Source organism: Microtus pennsylvanicus, chromosome 10 (assembly GCF_037038515.1).
Source record: "Microtus pennsylvanicus isolate mMicPen1 chromosome 10, mMicPen1.hap1, whole genome shotgun sequence".
NCBI classification, from domain to species: domain Eukaryota; kingdom Metazoa; phylum Chordata; class Mammalia; order Rodentia; family Cricetidae; genus Microtus; species Microtus pennsylvanicus.
Genome location: NC_134588.1, coordinates 90356802 through 90382866, shown reverse-complemented (window position 1 = coordinate 90382866; position 26065 = coordinate 90356802). Strand labels below are relative to the sequence as shown.

General features: G+C 40.2%; 1 protein-coding gene across 2 annotated transcripts in view; it reads left to right on the top strand.

The window, feature by feature from the left end:
- The window catches only part of Atf6 (activating transcription factor 6), a 169506-nt gene that overhangs the window by 120831 nt on the left and 22610 nt on the right, over positions 1-26065 (top strand). For both annotated transcript variants that reach the window (XM_075989061.1, XM_075989063.1), the window contains exon 15: positions 6765-6849. In XM_075989061.1, coding sequence (XP_075845176.1) covers positions 6765-6849 — 85 coding nt within the window. The remainder of the gene's footprint in view (positions 1-6764; positions 6850-26065) is intronic.

The following is a 26065-nucleotide window of genomic DNA, read 5'->3' as shown; positions in this document are numbered from 1 at the left end:
GGACCAGTCTTTCATAAAATGTAGTCTAGGAACATTATATAGTCCTTCCTATTTGTGTGAAATCAAGATTGAAAATTACCTTGAAAATAATGTGGTGGATGGTGGTGGCGGTGGTAGCAGTGGCAGCAATTACCTTGGAAAAATGTTCATTTTCTACAGAAAAGGTTAGGGGAATAGCCAGACCCAAAGGATCATGCAAGGAGAAATAACTGTAGACATAAAAGCTAAGTGGGATTGATTTAGTTTCTTCTCTGTTGCTGTGATACAATACTATGACAAAGCAACTTCGAAAAAAGGGTTCATTTTAGCTCACTGTTCCAGGTGATAGTCCATCATGGCAGGGATGTCACAGCAACAGGAACTTTAAGCAGCTGGTGATACTACGTCCACAGTCAGAACAGTGAATGCATGCATGTACATTGGTGCTTAGCTTGCTTTCAGAGCTCTTATGTAGATCAGGATCCTCTGCCTAAGGGAAAGGTTCCACCCACAATGGGCTGTCTTCTCACTTCAGCTAATGTAATCCGGAAATCTCCACAGATATGTTCAGAGGCCCCGTTTCCTAGGTGATTTTAGTTTTTGTCTAGCTGACAATTAATACTAATCATCAGAGTGTCTCTTTCTCTCCCCTTCTAGAAGGGTAGAATCACTTACATGAAAAAGTCAGCTAGACCACCTGCTTAACATTCATAAAGCCTTGGGTTCGATTCCCAGAACCAACAAAGATGGGACTAAGAGAGGCAGGGAGAGAAGGCTAGCTGGCTAGACTGTTGTTTCTTTGTGCTCTACTCCCTTCCTGCCTGTTGCCTACACAGCCTCGTTGCATTTGGGAAGCTTCCTACAGAGTATGATATAAGAACAATATCTCAAAGCAAACAAACTTGTTTGACCTTATTAGAATTTCAAGCTCATTTTTCCAGTTGACTTGCCAGCATTATCAGGATTGCATTACATGTCAAATTTTTCCTCTTGTCAGAATAGAAATGTCTCCTTCTTGCGCCATCTGTTTTACACTAATGGTTTTGATTAATTTTTCCTCTCCCTGGCACATGTTAGTGGTGCAGAGGCATGCTTTATATTTCCTTTTATTGGTCTGTAGTTTTATTGCATACATTAGTGGCACCGATAGCACGTTCATTTTGGCTATTTCTACTAACTGTTTCTAGTTTGGGGATTAGTAATCTACTTTGCTTATGTTTTTAATGTGGTGAGAATCTCTACATCATAGGCAGTTTAATAGACTTTAAATGATGACATTCCACTTAATTTTACTACCTCTAATTTTTTCTTGCAATTTTTGTTTTTATGGTATTTTACTATGTGTGTCTGTATATTTTGATGATTTCAAGTTTCCTAATTGACATTTTTTTTAGTGAGCTGGTTTCTAATCAACAGTTTGTGTAGCTACAGGAAAACAATATCATTTCCAAATGTTGTGGATTTAAATAGTAGTAACCTTGACAGCCCATTTGTGATTGCTGCTCTAGCCTTTTTTATTTTTGAGGTTTGGAAGCTTGAAAGATAGCTGGTAAGAGGATGAGGTGTAATGATGGAAGAAAGCTGAAGCTTCCCAAGTTAGGAAGGTAGAGAAAACACAAGGCTGTTTTTTGAAATAAGGATGGATATTATTATATTTTTTTATCTGATTTTAGTGGCTGCTATATTTGAAAAACAAGTCCATTGCAGGAATCCAGTGAATATAAGCCAAATATTAAATATTAAGGGTCCGTTGTTGTTAGTGTTGGCCTGATACACAACACTTTTGACTCGCAGTGGGCCATCCCGGTCCCTGAGAGCTGGAGTCAGTCACACTTGCCGCTTTTGCAGACTGAGGATCCTTACTCTTAGAGAGCAGCAGGAGATATTCAGACATTCCTTCCTATCAAAGATAGGGGCCCCATGCTGAGCCAGAGTTTCCTCATGTACAACAAACTGTCTCATCTAGTATGGCGTGAACTGGCTAAAGTGGAGATTTTTTTAATGGAGATTTCATACAGTTATTTAAATAAGCATTTCACTTGCCAGCTTTTAATGTAAGATCGATCAGTGCTTCGTTTTGAAGTTTAAATCTACTGTTCAGAACATTATATTTTTTCTTCTATAAACCATACTCACAATCCATCTGCCATAATTTCCAGTTATCATTGATAATTACTTTCACTTATAATAAAAACTTACATATTGCTAAACAATGTGGTGGAAACTTACTTTTTTCTGTATCTTTTGTAGTTTTGCAATGAGAAAAATAGTTAACCTATTTACTTTTGTCAAGCTGTGTCATCTCTGTTTTTACTTAGTTTATCAGTTTATATAATTTGAAAACACAATCACACTAACAAATCAGTGATTAGAAAAAAATAATTAGCAATTGGCTTAAGTTAGTTTGAACTCTGGATATGCAAACCAACATTTATTATCTCTCAGTCAGGGGTAATTTTATTGTGAGTTATCATCGTAAATTCTAGCTAAGGAACATGCCTTGTACTTTTGTTCAGTCTATCTCCAATGCTTTTGCTTCCTTAAAAAGATGAGATGCTGTTTAGTGCTATGCTTTGTCCTCAGACTTTGACTATCTCTGACAATGTACGTGGGGGAGGAAGTTGAAGGACTGTATGGAACTGGCATCTTGGATCATGTGTTACTGCTCAATATTGGAAAGCTGATTTTTTTCCTCACAGTGCAGTGCTTTATTGCCTTTCTACCAGCCTGTGAGAGTTTGAATAGAAAAGCGCCAGCTGTTACTTTTTGTCTTCATAGTTTTATCCCTGAGGGTGCACGCCCTGTAGTTTTTCAGCCCTATACAGAGTTTTCAGTAGCCCATTTGAAAATGTCTTAAAATAAGCAACAAGGTTTTGAATATTTATTTCTAAAGCAATATCCTTTTTACTTCTAACTAGCTTAACTTTTGTTGCCCTTGGGTTATTTTAATTGATGTAATGGGATGGAAACAATTGTGTTCAGATTCATCAAATTACACCTCTACTTTTCCAGGACTGAATCTCCTCAATTAGTTCATTAATATAGATTTGAATAAGAGGACGAGGCTCCTTATCAAGAAGTCTAAATAATAAATTAATGAAGTGTCAGATGTAGTGGTGCATGCCTTTAATCTTAGCACTTGGGAACCTGAGGCAGGTGAGTCTGTGAGTTCAAGGCCGTTCTGGTCTGCATAGCGAGTTCCAGACCAGCCAGAACTACTTAGTGATACCCTGTCTCAAAGCTAAGTTAATAAAGCTATCCCTCAGTATGTCAGCCTTTATGGAATTTCTGATGACCAAATATTTTTAATACTGATTCACAAATAGATACTGTTACTAGTTATTAGACCTAGCATTAGATGACGGAAAATCCCATGCAGTAGTGACTTAGGAAAATCCAAGTTCTATCTCTGTCTCATCTATAACTTTTAAATATCTGACTGTGGCTCTTTGGTCACCAGGCTCCCCATCTACTGGTTTATTGCTCTGGGATCCTCTGGTTGTAGCCTCCATCTCACAGCCCACTGTGGCTGCTCCAGCTGTAGCTGCCATGTCTGCTTCCTAGGTGACAGGAGAGAGAACATGGGTGGCCTTCCATCACTGCCATCTCAAAGAAGTTCTTTCAACTAGACTAAGTTGTCTTGCCTGGCTGCAAAGAAGTCTGAGACATATAGCCTGATTTCTGCCCAATTAAGTATCACAGGTTCTATTTCTGTTCCAAAATTATAGTAGCAGGAGCGCATATATCGGAAACAAATTACAGTTTCTCTCTTAGTGCACAGCGTTTCCGCAGGAAGGTAAAAGCCTGTATTTCTGTTCTGTAAAACATTCTGTGTAGCACAGTGCTGACTATGTAGTGGGTGGGTATGCTCAGTAAATGTTGTCGGGAATGAGTGGTGGAGGTGAGAGGTTACTTGTTGACTAATGGCCGTTCCTAGTTTCTATAGTTATAACTAGTAGAGTTAACAGTTTAAAATATAGTAAGTTGAACATGGGAAAATAATTCAATAATTGTTACTGGCTTCATTTTTTTTTTAAGGAAGGCACCTGTTTAACAAAGCAATTCTACAATCCTAACTAATTATACATATGTGTGTATGTATAATATATTTTTATATAAAATACTATTAGAATCAGTAATATATCAATAATATATAGCTTTGGTTCCCTTCAGTTTTGATCAGTAAAACAAGCACTTTAAATTATAGATTGTATCATGTGTGGTGCCCTGGGTTCTATCCGTAGCACTGGAAAAAAAAAAAGCCCGGTTTCCCATCTATAATCCCAGCACTCAGAAGGCAGAGGAAGGAACATTCAGAGCCAGCTAAACTATGTAGCAAGTTCTAGGCCAACTTTAGCTACATAGTGAGACCCTCAAATACAGAATGGCTACCCCACTGTTTGAATATCTGTAATGATGAGAGACAAGACAGTTTAACTTTAAAAATGTGTATAAATATGCTGTGTGCTTCTTTTTCATAAACAATAGCATAATTTTTTACTTCCTGCTACAAAATGTAGGAGACACTACATTTAAAAAAATCATGTTTAGAAACATCTAGATCTTCACAAGAAACTCATAATTAAGTCTGAGCCTGACTTTAACCCTTCACCAATGCAATCTAAGTGTGTTTATTTTTACAGTAACCTTAATTTGGGCCTTGCAATTTGAGGGTTGTTTTCTTATTCAATTTAGACCATGAAACAACATTTTAATTATAGGAATTAAGCTATTTATAATTGTCACAACAGGAAGATGAGCAAATTGTGTTTCTTCTAGGTTATAATTTATTATCTTGCTCTCAGAAATGTGTGATCTTTGTGTCTAACAATGCACTTAACAAAATAAAACAGGGAAAGGAAAACACCCGTCCTTGCTCCAGTGCTGGGATTCTGTTAGTCCCTCACTCTTCTCTCCACACTGGAAAGTGTGTTCTCATGGAGCTGTGGCTTCGAGTCCCACAAAGCACAGTAGATAGCACAAGTGTCTCCACCCAGCTCTGCTCATGGGTGTCTATTTTAACTTGTCTTTCACAGTCTAGGTTTTTCCTTTGCTTTGCTGATAACTTCATTTATCACTCATAGCCATATCAAATCTGGCATTTTGAGTAGTTCGTCCATAGAGCAAGTCTGTTGAGTGAAAGATGGAACACTGACTGTAGGAACAGTAACAGAGAGCCATGTCAAACAGGTTCTGCTTAGGTTCTGTCTTTGCTCAGTCTGGCATGCTCCCTTAAGTCAAAATACTCTCAAAGCTTTTACCCCTGTGGTAATTTCATGTTTTTGCTGGGCAAGAGCTGTTGATAATACTAGTTAATATCAAAATCGTAAGTCATTTAAGACCTGCTTTAGAACATCTACAGATGGAACTACATTCTCCAAATACTGTACCACCCCACTGTTCCACAGCCAGCCTCCCTTTGGCTTCTTCTTACTGTGAGTGGTTGTGTGGCTGGAGACCTGGCATCCAGATGCTCTGAATCACTTTTGGGTCATCGAATGTTGGCCATGTCAATTTTAGAACTGTGTAATTGTAGACAAACTCAGTTCTCTCAACCCTCCATTTTAGCTATGTGCTTTCTGTGGTTGCGTGGATGTGCAGGTGTGGATGTGGATGTGGGTGTGTGCATGTCCATGTGTGCAAAGGTCAGAGGCTGGTCTCAGGTATTGTTCCTTAGGACACTGTCTTTTGCCGTCCCGGAGCTCTCGGATTAGGCTAGGGTGGTGAGCTGTTGAGTCCTGGTGCTGGGATTACCGCACATCCCCATACCTGGATTGTGTACATGTGCTCAGGTGTCGAACTTGTATGGCAGCCCAGCTGCTTCCCCAGTCCACACACATTCTAGTGTGCTATTGTCACAATAAATATCTGTCACTGTGGCACCTGCTTTAGCCTTTTACATATTGATAATTTAAGAGAATTTTGGAGGACAAAAAGTTTCTCTCCTTTACAAATGGTTTGACAATGAAGAAGCCTTTGATGAGGGCCCTTAAAATTGTAAGCCTGCTGAAGTGTAACTCCACAATCGATAGCTTCCGGTGGGGGTGGGGGTGGGGTTGGGGAGGACTCAGTTGTCTTTAAGAGGATGCCCATGAATGGAAGTTTGACCTCCTCCTCCTCCTCCTCCTCCTCCTCCTCCTCCTCCTCCTCCTCCTCCTCCTCCTCCTCCTCTTTCTCCTCTTCCTCTTCCTCCTCTTCTTCCTCCTCCTCCTCCTTTTTCTCTTCCTTCTCCTCCTCCTTCTGTGGGGGACATAAGGGTGGGGGTGGACCTGGGAAGAATAGGGGCAAGAATGATCAGGGTGTATTGTGAGAAATTCCCAAATAATCAATAAAAATATTATATTGGGGAGAGAGAGAGAGAGAGAGAGAGAGAGAGAGAGAGAGAGAGAGAGAGAGAGAGACTGACTCTGTTAGTTAGAACTTTTATCATTGCCTACTCCAGACCCGCCATTCCATTCCATAGGGCGCTACAAAGAATGCCATCTTGCCCAGAGCACACAACTCTTTCTTAGCATAACTAGATTAAGACCTGTTGTATTGACGACTTAACTAATATTCTTTATGGTATCCTAGTTATACATTGTTATCAAAATCGAAGAGTATTCAAAAACTGCCATGGCGGTGTGTTCTTCATTAAGATTATATATAGTGTTTCTAAGCCAAGTTTTTATAACAAAAACTTTTTTCATTACCCAAGTAAAATGTTGGCTTCCTAAAATTATAAATTTGGAATGTTCCTGGGCTAAACCAGTTATGTATAAAAGGCTATTCTTTTTTAATTTTAGGATCACCTGCTTTTACCAGCTACCACCCATAACAAGACCACAAGACCAAAAATGTCAATTGTATTACCAGCAATAAACATAAATGGTAAGTTGAAATTTTGATTTGTCAACATGGGAATCCTTTGCTTAACCAGTATTTTCTAGGTTAATGAGAGGACATTTAAGATAGTCACTCAGACAAATTTATACATGTATTATTTTGGAAATAGTTTCCCACTTTTTTTTAAACCACTATATTTCTTAAGATTTATTTTCATTATTTTTTAAAATTGTATGTATTAGGGGAGGTTGCACAGGTGCCCACAGAGGCCAGAAGCAAGGTGTTGGATCCCCTGGAGCTGGAGTTAAAGGAAGTAGTTGTAAGGAAGGGCACAGTGAAATCGGATCAACTGCTACCTGTCTCTAGGAGGGCAGAGAACAGCAGGTGGTGGGACAGGTGGCCATGGGAGGAGGGGTGCAGCCCAGAACAGCCTGGGACTTAGCATAGGGGCTTTGATCTGTAGCCTGCTCTTTGGCAACTAGATGCCCTTGCCTGTGGTAGTTGACCCCTGGGGTAGACAAGGCAAGTAGTGACTTCCTGGTAAATGGTAATCTGCCTTATGAGATTCCTAAAGAATGATGAGTGTAGGTTTCTGCTTACCCAGTAACAATCCTTCTGTTTAGGACATTGTTGTCATCAGCAGTGCCATTTTAGGGGCCTACCTTGGACCTAACAGTAGTGAGCTACCTGACATGGGTGTAGGAACCAAACTCAGGTCCTCTGCGAGAGCAGTACATGCTCTTAACTTCGGAGCCGTCTCTCCCCCAGTTACTATACTTTTGAAAATAAAGAGTAGTTCTCTTTTATTTACATTTACAAAATCAGAGAAGCTAGCATACTACTCTACAGACTTGCTGCTAAGAGTCATGTATCCATTATCTTATATGTATACATGATGGTGATTCTATCAGTAATAGCTTTGTAACTTAAAGTCGTTTCATGTTTTAGCTTAATATTGGTAAGATTCTAGACAAGCCATAAACAAGCCTATTTGTTTCCAATCTGAATGAACTTGATATTAATAAGATCACTGTTGTACTTGTTCTACCTACTAGTACTGGGTGTTAAACTGACTAAAAATAATACTGCTAGCTACTCAGGGACTATCCAGAGATGAGGAGGCCCAGTGTTTCTGCTTAGAGTCTAGAGCGGTCCTCATGCTCCTAGTGCTGTGACCCCTAAATACCATCCTCCTGTTGTGGTGGCTCCCAGCCATAGAGTATTTTGTTGCTACTTCATAACTGTACTTTTGCTACAGTTATGAATCATAATGTAAATATTTGGTATGCAGATAGTCTTAGGCAATCCTTGAGAAAGGGTCATTCAACCCTCTAAAGGGTCATGATCCACAGGTTGAGAACCACTAATCTAGAAGGAGAACTAACACAGGCACAGAAATCACTACACGCCAGAGACATTCCCATGGGCAATATTTGAATATTCAGCTCATTAAAATTCAGTTTATCTAGCTAAACAGTGTAAAAGAAATTCTGATAACTTTTCTGATAGTGACCAGAACCTCAGAGTATATGAGGAAGATGAAATCAAAAGCCCTTTGATCTAGTCTGCAAGTGAACCAGACTATATTCTGATATAATCAAATTATCAAATACCACTATAAAATAAAACACTGAGTTTAGGATTGAATCTAGTAAAATGCCAGTAAAAGTCAGATACTTTTATTACATATCTAATATCATAAAGGACTGTAGGATCTCATGAACTGCATATAGACAGCTTAGTTGAAATGCTTAGAGACAGCCTCTGGGTATAAAGTAGAAAAGATGTCCTTATAACAGGGCAAATGTTAGGATACATCCTTAGTCTCACAAAGACATTCAGAACATGGGCCAGCAAGATGGCTCACTGGGTAAAGGTGCTTGCTGCCAAACTTGGTAATTCAGGAATAGTGGAGGGAGAGAGCCTGCTTGTCCAGACTGTCTTCTTCCTCCACATGCACACCTCTAGCGATATTCATGAGATAATCACACTGCTACTCGATGAAGGATAACTGATTCAAATGTATTATGTTATACTCCTAAGATTGTATTTGTGAAATCTCATTTGTTCTTATCCCATAGCTACTTGGATTTCTTTGCTTGAACTCTATGACTTTGGTCAGTTCATTTTCAGAAAAGCTATTTTCTAAATATCACCCAGGCAGAACTGACTTGATTTTGTTCTTCTGAGAGTGGGCTCTTATGCAATACAGTGCCTGGTTTTGTTTTATAGCAGTGAGCTGTCCATTTATAGCAAGCCAGAAACAATAAGATGCTGTTTGACCCTGTTTATCTTGGCCAGGGAACTAATATTTAAAGATAAATCTTTCCTGGATTTGGGAAGTACAATTGTTAGAAGATCATTTCCTTCTTAATCTGTTCCAGATTTTTGCAAATAGGTTCTGAGTATTTTTCCTTTTAAGATATTGTAAACTTAGAACATTTTAGATTAAAATTCAAGAACTACTGACAGAGAACACAGCGCGTGTTAAGTTTGGTGCCACTCCGCAGCCGTTTCTCAGAACGGTGCCTTCGCCCTTTTTCTGTGAGGCTGTTTCTCAGATTAGGGCTTGGTTTTATTTTGCTATTCATCATCCTGAGAGCCTGCAGGGAGGTGGGTGGGGTCCTTGTTTATCACAGCTCCAGCTTACGTCTCCTCTCCCCTGTAGTCGCCCCACACCTCTCAAGTTTGATAGCAGACTTCACCCCTCTAGCTCGTCTTTGCCGTAGTCATCTGCGCAGTCTCCACCCATGATGTGCAGCACCACCTCCCTCATCTCCGCACGGCGATGCAAAGCCGTAGCTATTCTTGATATAGTTCTCTCTTTTATGCCACCTCAGCCCCCCACCTCTACATAACTGTAGTCAGATCTTATCACAGATAGCACTTTCCTTGAAACTGCCTCCTCCAACCCCGCTCTTTAACCGTTATTTAGTCCCTTCCTTTAGTGTCTACACTCCAGCTGTTCTCCCTCACAGATCTCCAGTCTCTGACCCTGTCACCTTCCCTAAATCTATCTCGTCCTTTCTGGACATACTGCTTCCTGATCTAGCCTAGATTCCATGGTTTCTTACTATCACTATTGCAAATACCCCTGGATCCCCAGCTTCCTTTCTTTCTTCATAGCTCCTGCCTGCACAAAAAACCCACCCTAGTTAAATCAAGCTCCTCTTTTTATGCCTGCTGTCAGGCATTTGAAACTAAGTAGAAAATACCATCCAATCAAGTCAAATTGACTGACTTCAAGTTTATGACCAATGATTTCAGTGGGACATTCATTGCTGCTGCAAGTCCTTGTTAATGAATTCACTTTATTCTCTCTAAAACAGGAATTCTTCTTACTTTTATTCCTCAAATCAATTCTCCATTATAGCCATTTCCTAATCCCTCAGTTTATGAACTCACCAAGAGCTACACTGAAAAAAAAAAATCATACAAGAGCTGTGTCACATGTCCACTACCCCCAACCCAGCTTCAGCTCTGCCTACAACCTCTGCCTTCCTCTTGATGCACTGAAAGAAAAGTCTCCTCCTTTGGGTTCCACATATGCCTTACTGCATGCCAGATATGCATTGGTGGGGAAGTAAACGGACTTCTCCGCCCTTTGGCGTTCTCAGAATGTTTGTCACTTCTGCATTTAGAAAGTCATATACATGAGAAATAAAAGTGAGCTCTGGTTGATCCCTCTCTGACTAAATGTGCCTATAAAACTTTGAGAGGGTGTAAAGGACAGAAAGTAGAGACAAAGTTTGTCGAGTAACTGCTTTCTATAGTTCACTAGATGGTGATATTTGGGGAAAGGAATTTGATTTTCCAGCTTGAACAAACAGGTCAGTGTTTGACCTTAAATTATTATGAATGATGATTATACTTTGTCAGCTTGAGCTATGGAAAAGAAAATCTAAGAAACAGAAAGTAGAATAAGAGCATAAAATTTATGTCATTTCGAAATACTGGTCACAGGCCAATAAGATGATTCAGTGGTTGAGGATACTCGCTGCCAACTCTGGCAAACCGGGTTTAATCCTCAGACCCCTCATAATGGAAGGCAGTCCTGCAGGCTGTCCTCTGACCGCCACGTGTGTGCCATGGAGTGCACTCACACACGCGTGCACGCACACGCGCACACACACGGTAAAAAATTTAACAAAATCGCCAGCAATATCATTTTTTCTTCATTTTGTATTCTGTGTATTATTTAAATTTCCTTGTCTCTTAAGAGAGTTGAAAATGGGTTAGTAAGCTGTAAGAAAGACTTTCTTAGCCTAAGGAGAACTTGTAGTGAAAACTAATTAAAATAAAGTAAGTGTTGCGTATCTGTTCGGATGGGCTTTAAGAACTGATTGCATAGTTGACAATGGGTAGGAAATTAAAAGCTGTTGTTACTTTAAAGGAAAGTGATTGTAGACATCCTTCTTTTAGTACAGTAAATCTGCAGTTCCTGCTCTCAAATTATTTTCCTGTATGTTATGGTAAAAGCGCAGTTTTCCTTCATGCTTGATAAATAATTCAACAAAATAGAGTGTGGAGGCGGTTTTTCGTGGGAGCTACTTTGTAAGTGTCGCTCCTGGAGGAATGCAGCTGGTATCAGCAGAAGCACCGGTCATTGGCCAGTGCTTCCACAGGCTTGTTCTCATTGTCTCCTTCCCGTCCGTGTCATGGAACTTAGTGCGCACACAGTAATGGAAACGAGTGACACTCTTGCCCTAGTTCCGCCAGAGCAGAGCAACAAATGACTGCCAGGCTGAAGGGTAATTATATTTAGTCTCGGAGCGCTTTTCTGTAATGGAAGTCTCGAGCTTACCAGCAGTGATGTGCAGATGCCAGTGCCAGAAAGCATAGCGGAAGATTGGGGAGCAGCCTGGCACATGCGTGTATTGGTTTTAATAACACCAGAGCGTTGATGCACTGCTCTTGTGTGGAAGCAGCTCTACCCAAGCAAATGATTTGCAAGCTGTCCTGTTGGTGCTGCTTAAGCAAGCTGGCTGCCTTGTAGACTGAGATATGCAGGTTGCCTGTCTGCTAGTGTGTATGTGGTGGGAAGCGGGCTGTTTGCAACCCTGCATTTCCATTGTAATCATTGTAATTTATTCCACTTCATAGTTGCATCCAGAAAGTTAAGTGATTGGAGCTGTTAAAACAGTGTGTGAGCATAGTTCTTGACTTTTTGACGTCTGAATAGTACTGTTTGCACACTGAGAATTTCTACTGAGAACAGAAGGAAAAATCACACTAATCATCTGAAAAAAAATGAATTTTTCTCTTCAAGTGCATGCATGAATCAGTAATTATGTGTAGCTAGAAGGTAAGGTGTTAAAATGATCCTAAAGTCAGTAACGTCTTTGTGAAGACCAAAGCTTGACTTCCAGCCTTGAACAGATACTGACTACTGTTTTGTACTGAGAAGGCCGCCACCTAAGGGAACTAGAGTCAAATTCAAGACCTGAATACAGTTCGACTTGATTCATTGGATCTTTTTGTAGATCATCCCACCCCCAATGAAGCTTAGATACCTTCTGAGCCCAGGCTAGTAGTGATGACTGAGATGAGCGCCACATCACAAACAGCGTGAGAGTCACTTCTTAAAGAGGACCAGTCAAGTACCAGTCATGTACAGAATAAAAAGTTGAAGATTATCTAAAAGTAGAATTTTGAGAAGTGAAACTTTAGCTGGACTATAAAAGGTAAGGAGAATATGAGGAATATACTTATGTGAGACTTACGTCCAGATACAGCTGAAAAAGCCTAAGTAAGCATGAACTTAAGCCAGGTTTAGAAGGTTTGTCGAGAGATCCACAAGGGCTGCAGTGAGCAGACCTGGTTGCTAATGTTGATTCAACAACTTAAAGACTCCAAGACCACGAAGGCTGGATTCACTTGGCCCTTCAGATGATCAAGTCATCAGATCTGTATTCCAGGCAAGAATAAGTGAGAACAGTCTCTTTGAAAAGGAACATCTTCCAGTAACTTCTAGTAAATTCTTTTCCTGTGCCTCATTATACATGAATTGTGACAAATACTTAGACCTAGCTTCATGTTAGGCTCTGACATATAATACTTTAGTGAGGTGTACTGTGATCTGAATAAGGAAATGACCAGTTCTTTGTGATTTTTAGGGGATGGGGGTTGGGTTAGGTAGTCAAATGAGCAGCTGCTCCTTGCTGCAGTGCTCTGTCACATGCTGAGCTGGACGGAGCAGGTTGTCTGGGAGAAGACACAGTTTTAAAAGGGACTCAAATTGGCAAGAGGTACGTCCAGATGACTTCGATCATTAACAAATGAAAGAAGCCTCTTTAAGCTATAAAACATAGCATGATGAAGACTGTCAAAGAGACTATTGGGGGTGGGGGTATGGATCAGTTACAGAGTATGGGCCTAGCATGTGGCAGCCCTTATTGAAGACGCTACTGAAATCCTACCACTGCTAAACAATTTCCTCGTCCCCGTGAGCCAGCAGTTTTCTAGCCCATTGTTACCTTAACCCCACTACACACCACCACACCCTCATTTCCAACATTATCCTACACTACTCAGAGATGCTCGTCTTAGGTTGTGTTGTTCATATTGTGTGTCTCCCCTTCCCTTCTCTGAAGAACAGCACCTTACTAATTTTCAAAAGTGCTTCTTTTCAAGTTGGGGGTCTTCCCCTGTTGTGTTTACTTGAGGCAGCTCTCCTATAGTTCTACCCTGTCTTTCATTTCCTCTAGCTGCCCTTTTCCCCACTCGGTTCTTACATCATCGTATACCCACTTGAAATTCTCATACAATGACTTCCCCCAGTTAGCACGGTCTTTCTGGAATCCTCTTCTACAAAGAAACTCTGAAAATAAATCCGTGTTTTTAAGTGGATGAAGCATCCTCGGTGACGGAGCTGCCTCTATGCCCTTGATATAATTTTCTTTGCCAAGAGTGACTATGGCTTTGATGACATGATGGCAGTTGCACAGGAAAAATGTCTTTTATGGATAGTTTGTCTTATTTACTGATTATTTAGCCTATGGGAGCCTCTGGGGTTTAGATTAGAGCAGCTTGCATGGGTCTTATAGGGTTTTGAACCAAACTCCCTTAACACAGGGAGGAGCTGCAGAGCCCATTGTACCCAATTGACCTCTAGAGACTCCTTCCCTTTCAGGAAGATCTTTTACTCTTCTTGCCGTGTGGCAAAAATCTGTTTCTACTCAAGCAGATGGTTTAGCTTTCAGTAAATAAAAACTAGAGTTCAGTATCTACTTAAGCCAACTTTTTAATACTTCCTACTAGCTCTAAAAATCTGAATTCTTCATTTTACACACACCAGAGTGGATCTATCGTACTGGAAAATTAAGACCCTTGCACTTTGTCAGAATACTGAACCATCTCACACAACCTCAGCTTCTGTTTCTCAGAGCTATTCAGTAAGCACAGATTTAACCCCTCTGTAGACTCACTCTCTTTTGCAGTACCAGCTGGAAACACTAAGGATGAGAACTTTCTGGGGAGCACTGCATATTTCTGTTAGCACTTGCAGGCTAATTTCTTTGTATTTAAGACATCTAGAAGCTGAGGATGTGATAGGCCAGCATCATTTCACAGATATACATGTCTAATGCATTATAATTTTTGTCCACATTAGAACACAGTTTTCTACTTGACCTTTTATAGTTAGGATCACAGAGTTTCCAAAGGTCCTATTTTTAGAGTTTTTATATAAAATCTTAACTGAACATATAGCTACAGATGAAGTTCAAGTGTATGTGAACTTTGGAGATGTGACTGATAGGGTGATTTTATGGGAACAAACATGTCATAAATAACAGATTTAGACTAAATAATGAGGCAAATGCAAATTGTAAAAGTAGCTTGTTACTGAGGAAGGAAGTGGTAGAAAGGCCATGGAAGCAATTCCCTTAAATCCTAAAACCTGTATTGTTCTTCTACTCTACTCTATAAGACAGAACTCTATGAGAAATCTGATTTACGTGTCATTATGGAAGTGCATATTAGGGCAAAGAAAGATTAATGTCCATGTATTCAAACCATAGAATAATAGGATTGACAAGGCCTTAGTGCAAAGTCATCCATGTTAATTCCCTGTCAGGGTTTGGATCCCCTCTGAAACATTTTGTTCAGTGGCCAACCAGTTGAAATATAATTACTTCCAGGGATAGTCTGTCTGCTTTAAATAGCTCTGGCAAGTGTAAATTGTTCCTTTTCTGTCTCTTCCTTAATCCACAGTGTTATAGATGAATGTAATCTTTCTTCTGCGTGATAACACTCAGCTGTTTGCACATTGCATACCCTTTAAATCTCTACATTCCAAGACCCAGCTTTTAGAGGTCTGCTCTTTCTTTCTGCCATGTCACCAGGCCTGCCTCAAAAGCCATTTCCTTTCCTTTCCTTTCCTTTTTCCTTTCCTTTCCTTTCCTTTCCTTTCCTTTCCTTTCCTTTCCTTTTTTTTCTTTTCTTTTCTTTCCTTCCCTCTTTCCTTCCTTCCTTCCTTCCTTCCTTCCTTCCTTCCTTCCTTCCTTCCTTCCTTCCTTCCTTTCATTTATTTTGAGACAGAATCTCTCTTTGAAACCCTGGTCCTGGAATTTGCCATGAAAACCCAATCTGCTTGCCTCTGCCTCCCTAGTGCTGGGATCAAAGGCATGCTCCATCACATCTGGCTAGAAGTCACTTTTCTTTAGACTTGTTTTCTTGGTTATTCTCTTTAGAATGAATTCTGTCTTGTCACACCTCTTGGGAAAGCTGATGAAAGATGAACATAGTGGAGAGTATCTTCAGATGCTATGTGGTATATTTCTATTGGTGAAACCAATGTGATTTTTCCATTTACTTATGATTATGTCAAATATAATCTATTAAATTGTTGTGTGTCACTGCTAACCCATCTCTATCCTCTCTTCCTCTTTATTGCTGCTTTTATTAATGATGATGATAATGACATTGGTAATGGCAACAACTATGGTGACTTGGAGTTGAAATTAAGACTAATTTTTTTTATATCTGATACATTTCTTTTCCATTAAATTCCCTACTTAACAACTACTCTTGGAATGCTGAAACATTGGGGCATCCATCTTCAACCTACAGGCCTAGAATGTCTGGCAGACATTTCTGTGAAGCAGGAACTTTAAAGGACTATTCTACCTTGTCTTGACAAAGTTAGGCAGTTACCTTCTTTTGTGTTCTACTCATCCAATTTGGGCAGCATAATGTCAACGGTTGAGGCAAGGGCTATTTCTTGTCCAAAATGGGTAGCTTTCCTACATAGAAAGCAAACTCCATGTGGAAGTTCTTTAAAGTCCATCATCTTCTCTGAAGTAGATTGGTGCTAGCAGGAGTAGACATATCTCACTGTCATGAAAAGCCTTATGTTGTTAAAATATCTTAACAGCCATATTCTATAGGTCTCTGGAGTTTTTAAAGACCACCTGTCTATCTAAAACATATCTGATTGACCTGAGAAACAAATTTAACATGATTACAAGCTTGGTTGTTATAGATAACTGATTACTGTGTTTCTTAATCATCCTAAATAGTTTGTAATAATAGCTTTCAAAGACCAGAATTTTACAATACATTTTAAATGAACTGCATAGGTACAGTACCTTAAACAAGAATAGAAACATATATGCAGTATGTTAAAACAAAAATAATCTTAACTTTATATAAAAATTTATATATAAAAATCCTTAAGAGTAGAAGTATATGTACAGTATGTTCTAACAAGCATAACCTTAAATTTGTAACAACATATAAAAATCCATACCACTGTAAAATATTTGAGAGTTATAGTTGTTTTTTAGTTTAGAAATAGATTCAATAATCTACCCTTTTCCTATAATTCCTATATTACTCCTTTTTTGTTCTCAGAAAGAGATCCCTGAATATAACCTCCTTTGCTTAGTTTTTTTCCTGACTATGATCAGTAACAACTTGTGACCAACCCCCTAAATGATGACAAACACCCATAACCTGCCAAATAACCAAAAACTAGCCACCCTACCTCTTGAGAATGTGGGCTTCATGTTCTTAAAATTACTTTCTGCTAAATGGGAGCAACATCATCTTTAGGGAACCTTGAGAAAATTGGGATATTGGTCAAGTCCTAGGAGAGCTAGCTGTATTATTTTTTTGTTCAGTCTCTGTGTGATGGGAAAGTGTAGAGCTTATCTGAAGTCCTGGGTGGGGTAGTCTATGAGGCTAGACCATCCTAGCTACCCACTTTGAAGTTGTCCTGGAAGCAGATTTTTGAGGAAACTGCAGCAGAGGCATTTTGAGAGGCTGGATCATCACTTGACTACTTGTTTTTGTTGGTGTCTGGTTCTTTTGTTCTGAAAACATAGAAATTTTTTAAAAGATAACATACATATCTGCTTTAATACAAATATGGAATGTATGGTGTGCACAAATAAGCTAAGGATGATTTTCTGTTCTGTGTTGAGCAGGTAAAAGGCATCTGTCAACTTTATAAGTCCTTTTGGACTGTATAATCAACCTATAATATAAATCTCCATTTATGTCATATGAAAGAAAGTCATGAGAACTCTGTAGCTAACAAGATTTATCATATCTCATCCAGTCTCAGAGCTGCTCCCATGTTGAGGGATCTGCATACACGTCACCTGTTTTGTAATTTTCCTTGGTTTCTTCCTTCATGTCTGCAGCCAAGATTTTTAGGATGTCTTCCCCAGTCAAATCAGGTCTTTATTAATTTTTAAGGAATCCATATCTCTGTTTCCTACGGAAACAAAGGTATAACCTCTCCTCTAATGCAACATAACATATTTTCTGACTTCCATTCTGAAGTTAAGATATCCGTGACATATATAGGCTGGCTTAATTCAGCAGTTTTCCTCACAATCCAATATCTCTCAGCAGCTGTTGTTTTTTGCTCATTAGCATTTAAAAACTTTAAAACCAACAAAGCACCATACAGGATCTAGATGCCCTGTGTATTTCTCATCCTTACTTGGCTTATTCTTTTTATATTACCATACTCTTTCTTTGAAGACTTTATTATTTTTAAACTGTTTATTTTTTTCTATGACTGTCTATACTCATTTTATTTTCTTTCTTCAGCACCGAAGTACATTTTCAAGCATACTGTACCTTGTCCAGAGGTTTTCTTGGCCTGGAACTGGCTTCTTCTTCTTCCTCCTCTTCCTCTTCCTCCTCCTCCTCTTTCTCTTCTTCTTCTTTTCTTCTAATTTCTCCTCCTCCTCTTCCTTCTTCCTCTTCCTCCTTCCTCTTCCTCTTTTCCTCTTCTTTCTCTTCCTCTTCTTCCTCTTCCTCTTTCTATTCTTATTCTTTCTTCTTCATCTGCATCATTTCTCTGACTGTGTGAGCCTAACCATAAACTGCTAGGCTACCCACCATGTAGCTCCACATAACACATGGTACTGGTGGTTTCTAGCTCTGCTCCCTTCAGGTCTTATGCCTGCAGGTGCAGCTGGGAGCTCTTACCCACCCCATCTCTGGGAAGCTATTGGACTTGCGCTGCCACAGATGTTTCTATCTAGTCTCCTATCTATCTGTGTACCATTCAAGTGCTCAACTGCATAGCAGAGCCTCTTAAAGGGGCCATGCCTCTGTACACTGCAAGCCGTGGGCTCTGTGTCCTTGCCCCACATTAGGTGCCAATTTTAGTGAGTCTTTTATTTTTTGTTATATTGTCTTTGGACCACCATTCCCCTAATAATGACATAGAGGCTTGTTATTATGAAATTTTGCCTTAGTTTGGGCTTGTCCCACTAGCTCTTATACTTGAATTAATCCGTTTCTGTTCATCTACATTCTGCCATGTGACTCTTTACCTCTCCTCCATTCTGTACGTCTGAGTCTCTCCTTGTCTTGCTAGCTAACTCTACCTCCCTTTTTCCCAGAGTTCCTCTCTCTTTCCAGAAATCCTGCCTATACTTTCCTGCCCAGCTATTAGCCATTCAGCTCTTTTATTAGATCAATCAGAAATGCCTTGTCAGGCAAGATAGAACAATGACACATTTTCACAGTGTGATCAAATCTCCTGCAACAGAAAATGGTTTGAATACCTTACAATACACAAATTTCTCTTAGAAATTTTAAATGTAACTTTCCCACCCCCCTCTCCCAGGCCCCCATCTGCCCTACCCCTATCGCAGCTCTAGAGCTAGCGTGTCTCACTTTGCTGTCCTTCCACCATCTCCTTCAGTTGCCTTCATTTTCATCTACCTGTACTTAATCAGCTATGAGGGGGCTTTTCTCCATCATCTGCAAAACCCAGGGTCATTACAGCTGGGCTGCACCTTGAGGTGGCAGGCAAAATAGTAGGACATAGGATATCATTGATAGTAATTCCTCCACTGAAGACCCAGATACTTGGATACATAAGCTACAGCAAGGACAAGTGCTGAGGTTTTCATGAAGCTTCAATAATTTAGAACTTTGAGTTCGGGTTCAGTTATTCCTTTCTGAGCACCCACTATGTGCATTACATGTTTTTCTGTGTTCATTGGCACATAGTTTGTATTTGGCCCTCACAGAGACTATACAGAATAGGCATTAGCCATACTTAACTTTTAAGGTAACTGAGAGGGTTCAAATGATCATAAGGGACTTCATGGGCCATTGCAGCCAGTGTTCTATAGACAACTTGCTGTTAATATCTTTAGCCTTTTTCTTAAGCACAGTGTGTGAGTGAGTGAAGGCAGTGAAACTAAATGCAATTTGTTACTGTAATTGCGGAGTAGAAGGCACTGTGTTGATGAACTCGTCCATGATGGGCAACAGAGAAGAGGCATTCCAGGTCACAGTACGACTTGCTCACAGACTAGTTTCTTGTGCCTTTTGTGATAACACCACTGTGTTAAAGTATGAAGAAACATGAGGATTATAAAGTACAGATTTTCTGAGATTTTAAGTTTATCTAATTAAATAAATTGTATAAATTTATTCCACCTGAATTTAGGAGCCATCAATTTCAGAGTTTGCTTATTTTTCCTTGGCACTTAAACATACAAACCCTTCTTTTAGAAAACATTTTCCAAAAGTAACCATCAGTCAGTTTCATAAACCAGCCTGTCTCAGACCAACAAACGAGTTCTGTATTCAAATATAACATGACATTTAGTAGTAGAGAGAAAGAGTCTCTCTCCTTGCATTTTTTTCTACATTTCTTTGTGTGTGAGCATTTATTTTTCCAGGAAAACTGCTCTCACTAAGACTGGGAAAACTAATAGGAACCATTAAAAGAATTGGGTCATGAACATGATAAATCTCTTGTCTACTCATTCCAAGGACTGTTAATTTTCCTTTTTTTCCCTTTTTTTTAAAGCCTGCTGACAATTGGGCTAAAAGTGGCTTGTCGGTGCCACTGTCTCCATTTTATTCCAGGGAATCTCATCCTGCATATAGTTAATCAGCAAGTATTTTTGTAGACAGTCAATGCAAGTCACATTCCTGAGGTTCTCATCATTGTGCTAATATCTGCGAGATACCAGAATAAAAAAAAACATACACACCCCAATATCTATGTAAACTCATGTATAATATAGTAGAACATTCTTGCTATACTTGAAGATAAGGGGCTAATGTTCACATATCTAATTAACCTCATTTTAAAGGACCTGTTATCCATTTTATTGTCTCTTGGAGACTTGCTTATGAGAAATGTTTCTATCATGAGTACAACCCAACATTTTTCTGCTGATGAAGGAGAGTGATGTCTCCTTAGGATCCTTTCTGTTTAGCAGAGAGGAAGTATCTCTCTAAGAACTAAACTACAAAACACCTGCTGTTTACCTAACTATTTGTATTTTCAGTGAGATTTATACGTCCCCCTTTTTATTCCTGCTTCTGCCTTTACATAGAGAAGTCTCATGGGTCTTTCAGAGTTCATGTCAGCACACACTGCTACTCTGATGTTGCCTTGCTCCCCTGCTTGTCTCTGTAGCCTACTCCATGCCTAGGCATTGGCACTGCATTCTGAGCTCGTGTTTTCTGGAATACATGTGAGATTTTCTTCACGCAATGTTGTAGTCTCATCTCTATGCTGAGAGTGTCTCAGGGACCACGTAGATGCTGTGGGGACGTCAACCTGGCACGTAGTCTTCCAGTCTACTAAACTAAGGAATTTGTTTCTCTTGAGTTGATCCTACTGTGAAAATATATGCCAGAGAAAAAGAAAATTAGCAAATGTAGTTTTTAAAAAAGGTACTTGATAAAAACTTTGATTTGAGCCAACTTTTATTGAGAGACCTTCCTGACAGGCCCTCTGTGGTCTTTGTAAAATTTGTATGGTTATTATCATGAAGGAGCAGTAGCTCACTTTATTTAGGAGAAGCATGGTTCCTAATGTCAATGTAAATGGTAATGAGCCACCTGAAAACAGTGAAACCATATATAAGGTGATAGTTGGAAATTAAGTAGGTAGTCTGGTAGGTGGTGGCTATGTGATCTTCAGCTACTGTAAATATAACACTTTACTCTGTGAAAAGATGATTAATAATGTTTGATCATTTTTATCATGTCTTTTAATGTGAGCAAAGCTCAGCCAAGCAGGTGCTTGTGTTTTGCATGAGGACTCCCTGGAAGCTGCATCAGCTCTGGTAGGCTACCTGGGCAGAGGACAGGTGTGGTGGTGCATGGCTTTAATCCCAGCATGAATAGTGAGCAGAGCACACAACGCGATGCCCCTCACCCAGCACCAGCCAGACCTTCCTCCATATTTGTAACTGCAGTACTTTACAAAACCTGATGGAAATTTTGATAGAAACAAGAAGTGCTAGCTAGTACTATACACCGGTATGTCAGCTATGTGGAAGGCTAAGACAGAAGAATTACAAATTCAAGGTCTAAGCAATTAAATAAGACCCTGTCCTAAAATTTAAAACAGGAACCTAGGAAGCTCAGTGGTTGTAGGAGGAAGGGCTACTTGTTCTTTCTGGCCACCTGGCTAGCTTACACCCAAAATAATCACATAGAAACCATATGAATTAAATCACTGCTTGCCCCATTAGCTCTAGCTTTTTATTGGCTAAGTGTTACATCTTAATTTAACCCATTTATACTAATTTAACCCATTTTTACTAATCTGTGTATTGCCACGTGGCAGACGGCAAAGCACGTCTATTTCCAGCAGCAGATCCATGGCGTCTCTCGACTCCACCCTTCTTTCTCCCAACACTTAGTCCATTCCTCCCCTCCCCCCTGCCTACCTAAGTCCTATCAACAGGCCAAGGCAGTTTCTTTATTCATTTATGATAATCACAGCACTCAGAGGGGACTCCCACATCAAGTGGTATTGCCTAGCATACATGAGTTCTGGAATCTGTTATCGGTGCTGGAGAGAGGAGTAGAGATGGAAGGTGGGTCAAGGAGGGAGCAGGAAATTCTTTACCATGAACAAAAGCCACTGATGTAGTAGGGACATGAAAGCGACCTATGTGCTATTGTTTTTGAGTCCTCTGGTGCCTATGGTTCATAGACTTTCCCAGTGCTAGCAAAGCTTTTATTGACTGCACCTCATCTTCCCCAAAGTTCCCTTAAAGAAAGTACATAACTAACAGCCACTATAAAGAAAGTACATAACTAACAGGCACTATAAAGTCCTGTAATGCTTGGGAGCCCAGATTCAACTGTAAGTTTCCCCATAGTAAGAATGCGGGGTCTCTGTTTCTTCATTGCTCTTCTCTTTGGTCTTAAGTTCAGCAACCTCCCCCACCCCCCATGTGTTTTATAAGCGTGTGCAAAGAACAAAAGTTTCATGCCATTAGCATGTTTTGTTGTGTTGTATTCTAAAGAGTGAGGTCATTCCACCACCGGGGACCCTAAAACAGTTCCTGCAGTAACCCATGTTTTCCCAAGAGTCATAACCAGCTCTCACATCCTCTGATTTTTTTTCTTGGAACAACACTCTTTGCACTAGGTACCTAGTAGAGTTCCCCTATTATTAAGTCACGTGTCTGATATTTTCCCATGACAGCAAGCTCTGACCTGAGTTCAAATTTGATTTTGCCACTTCACAGCTGTGTTTTTGAAGAAATTAGTATAAACATCTAAGACTCAGATTGGTGATGTAGTAATAAGGCGGCTCTGCCAGCTGCCTCAGAAGGTTTTGTTTGGTCTGTTTGTTGTTGTTTTAATAATGTTCAACTTTGTTGTTGTTGTTGTTGAGACAGCATCTTGCTATGTAGCCCTGGCTTGCCTGAACTCACTATGTAGGCAAGGATAGCTTGAACTCACAGAGATCTATGACCTTCAGCCTCCCAACTGCTGGGATTAAAGCTGAGCACCACCACCATCTACAATTATAAAGATTGTTTTACAGATTAAATGAACAGTGTGTATTGGTTCCCTTCCTGGCTTTGTAACCCTTTCCACCCATCAATACCATAAACCATTATGCTTCTTTCTCATAAAGTATTTTATTGCTTTTATATGTTTAGCTGTGCTAATTACTGAGTATACATAACCACAGAAGTATGTATGTCTGTTTTTCAGTAGTATAACCAAAGTTAGCCCCAATAAAGAGTAGCTTACAAATTGAAAGTAATGTAGGAAATGTAGCAAATTCTTCAGTAATCCCTTCCTAATCCTTCATTTCTCCAGAACCCTTCTGAACAGCCTATTTCTGAAAATTGTGCAATAGGCTGTACCATTGTGTCACTGTTGGCCTAAGAGTCTGATTTGAATATTCTACTTTTATATCAGACTTTTTTTCAGAGACAAACTGAAGCTATTAACAGAGTGTTCCTCACACATCAGGTGGGGTGTACTTTATACCCTGGACTTCTGTGGTAGATATTCTTTCGTGTTTTTGTCTTAACCGGTAGATACAGGTCGGTACAGCTCTTAGCTCCTGAGGAAATAGGACAGGACATGTAGAGCTAGGGCTGAGTCATCTGTTCATTGTTGCTGCCATTCCCCACCATCTCTGCTTCCCACATTGCCTCCAGAGGGTCCTGTTTCAGTAAATTCCACTTCTGATCCTGTGTCTCACTTCTTTTCTTTTCTTTTTTTTTTTTTTTTTTTTGGTTTTTCGAGACAGGGTTTCTCTGTGGCTTTGGAGCCTGTCCTGGAACTAGCTCTGTAGACCAGGCTGGTCTCGAACTCACAGAGATCCGCCTGCCTCTGCCTCCCGAGTGCTGGGATTAAAGGCGTGCGCCACCACCGCCCGGCTGTGTCTCACTTCTTTAGAGCCCTGCAGTGGCTCCCCACTGCCACTGGGGTTCATCCTAAGCTCTGTGGAGGCCTCTTCTCCCTTCCCTGCCTCATCTGCTCCTGTCCCATCTCACACTTGTTCTTCCACAGCACCGTGCACAGTAGGTCCCCCCAGGCTTGATGTGTTTCCTTATGCTTACCCACTCTAGGGTTTCCCTAGCTCAAAAGAATCCTTCAAGTCTGATGCAAGTGCATCTCCTTCAGAAAGCCTTTCTTGTCATCTCTCTACCACTCCACCCCGTCAGCGTAGGCACCTGGCCTCCTTGTCACTGCACCATATACCTACCCATTGCACAGTTGAGCCCTGTTATGTGTGTTTACGTAGCTGCTTTTTTTACTAGATGTCAAATGCTTTGATTGGGGGCCAGGTCTTACTCATCTCTGTTTCTCCAACACCCAGCATACTGCCCAGCGCATACAGCTGCTGTATAAATATTTATGTAATTAAATCATATTGATCATAGAAACAAACTTTCATTGGAAGAACATACCTATTGCCTTAAAAATCTGGGGAAAAACTTATTTATAAGACCCTATTAATTGAATATACGGAGTTATATTAAATTGGGAATTTCAGTCTCTGCTTTAAAAATAAAGGTTAAATTAAGCATATTTGTAGCCTTTTAAAGGTTATGTAATATCTGTTGACTGTACTTTGGTTGTTTAGGGCTTGTGATGCCCAGCTGCAGACTAAGGTAGCTTTGTGTGTTTGGAGGGATTTTGATGGCATGAGCTAATGGGATGAAAGTGAAAGTCACTGCTGGCCTGGGAGGAAGCTGGGTGTCCTTAGTTCTTCTCTGTTTTGAAGGTTTTGATGTTCTTGTGCTTACTTGTTTCACTCTCAGGAAAAGGAGGTCCTCTGAAGAAATTTATGGCCTACCCTTTCTAAGTCATAAAGCAACCCAGTATTTAGGCTGTAGCTTGGCTTCTGTGAGGCTAGCCATGACCCATATAAACTGTGCTGTGAATCTAGTTAACAGCAAGGGCCCCCAATGTTTTCATTGAAGAAGCACAGAAAACAATGTCAAGGATTCAGGTCGAAATAAAAGACCAAGTTACAAGAAGCTGATTGGGCAAATTTGCCTTAAAAATGAAGAGAGATAGGAAATTTGCCAATGTTTTTAGAGATTTTGTAACACTTAATGAGGACTTAAGAATTTTAATGCTTGCCATTGTTTCTTCTCCAGAAAGGTTTCTACTGTGTGATAGAGACGTGCTGCTCCAGGTAGCTCCCCCTCCCTCTTCTTCCCTCCTGTCTCTTCCTGGTTCCCCTCCACCTCTTTTGTCCTCCCTGTGTGTGTTTGAACAAGGAGAAAACAACGTTCCCGATCCAGTTTTCAGGATAAACAGATAAATCTTTTGATTTCCAGTGCAGCCACTCCCCTGGATTCTGTTTTCATCTTCATCAGTCTCAGTCACACTTAGAGGAACAGTAGGCACACTGCAGTCTTTCTTTTTGTACAGTGACGTTGCAAGTATTTACTCCTCAGCCTCACACTGCTCCCAGGAAAGCAGCAGCCACTGTAAACAGAATGAATCGACAGTGGACAGTGTATCTACTTCCTCTCCCTAAGACCGTGAGGTCGGTAGTGGGAGGGCAGCCTAGACCCCAGGATTGCTGATGCTCTGAGATATCTATCACCTGTGCTCTGGAATGCAGAGGCACCCTTCATCCCGTGTTGTATTGAAAAGTGTGTGTTGCTTGCTGTGATAGCTGCTCTGCATAATTAACTCTTGAAACATGGTTAGGTATTAGTTTCTCTGTTACAGACAAAATCACAAAAACTTGCTAGCTAGTAACTGGAAGAGCTAGGCTTTAGGTCCATAATTATAAAGGCTGCCGTTTCCACTCTGCCACACCAACTCCACCATGGTAAGAGCACTCACATTTTGTATCTTTTAACGTTCTGAAAACCTTAGGAAAACACAGTCACAATTAGTCCTTAAGAACTGTGCAGATGTAACCTGCTCTCCTGTACCTTGAAATAAACAAGCTGGTAGTCAGAGTAACCTCACAGCTCCTGCTCAGACCTTCGCTTTGCATCTCATCTCATGTCATCTAAGTAAAGGGTGACCAAGA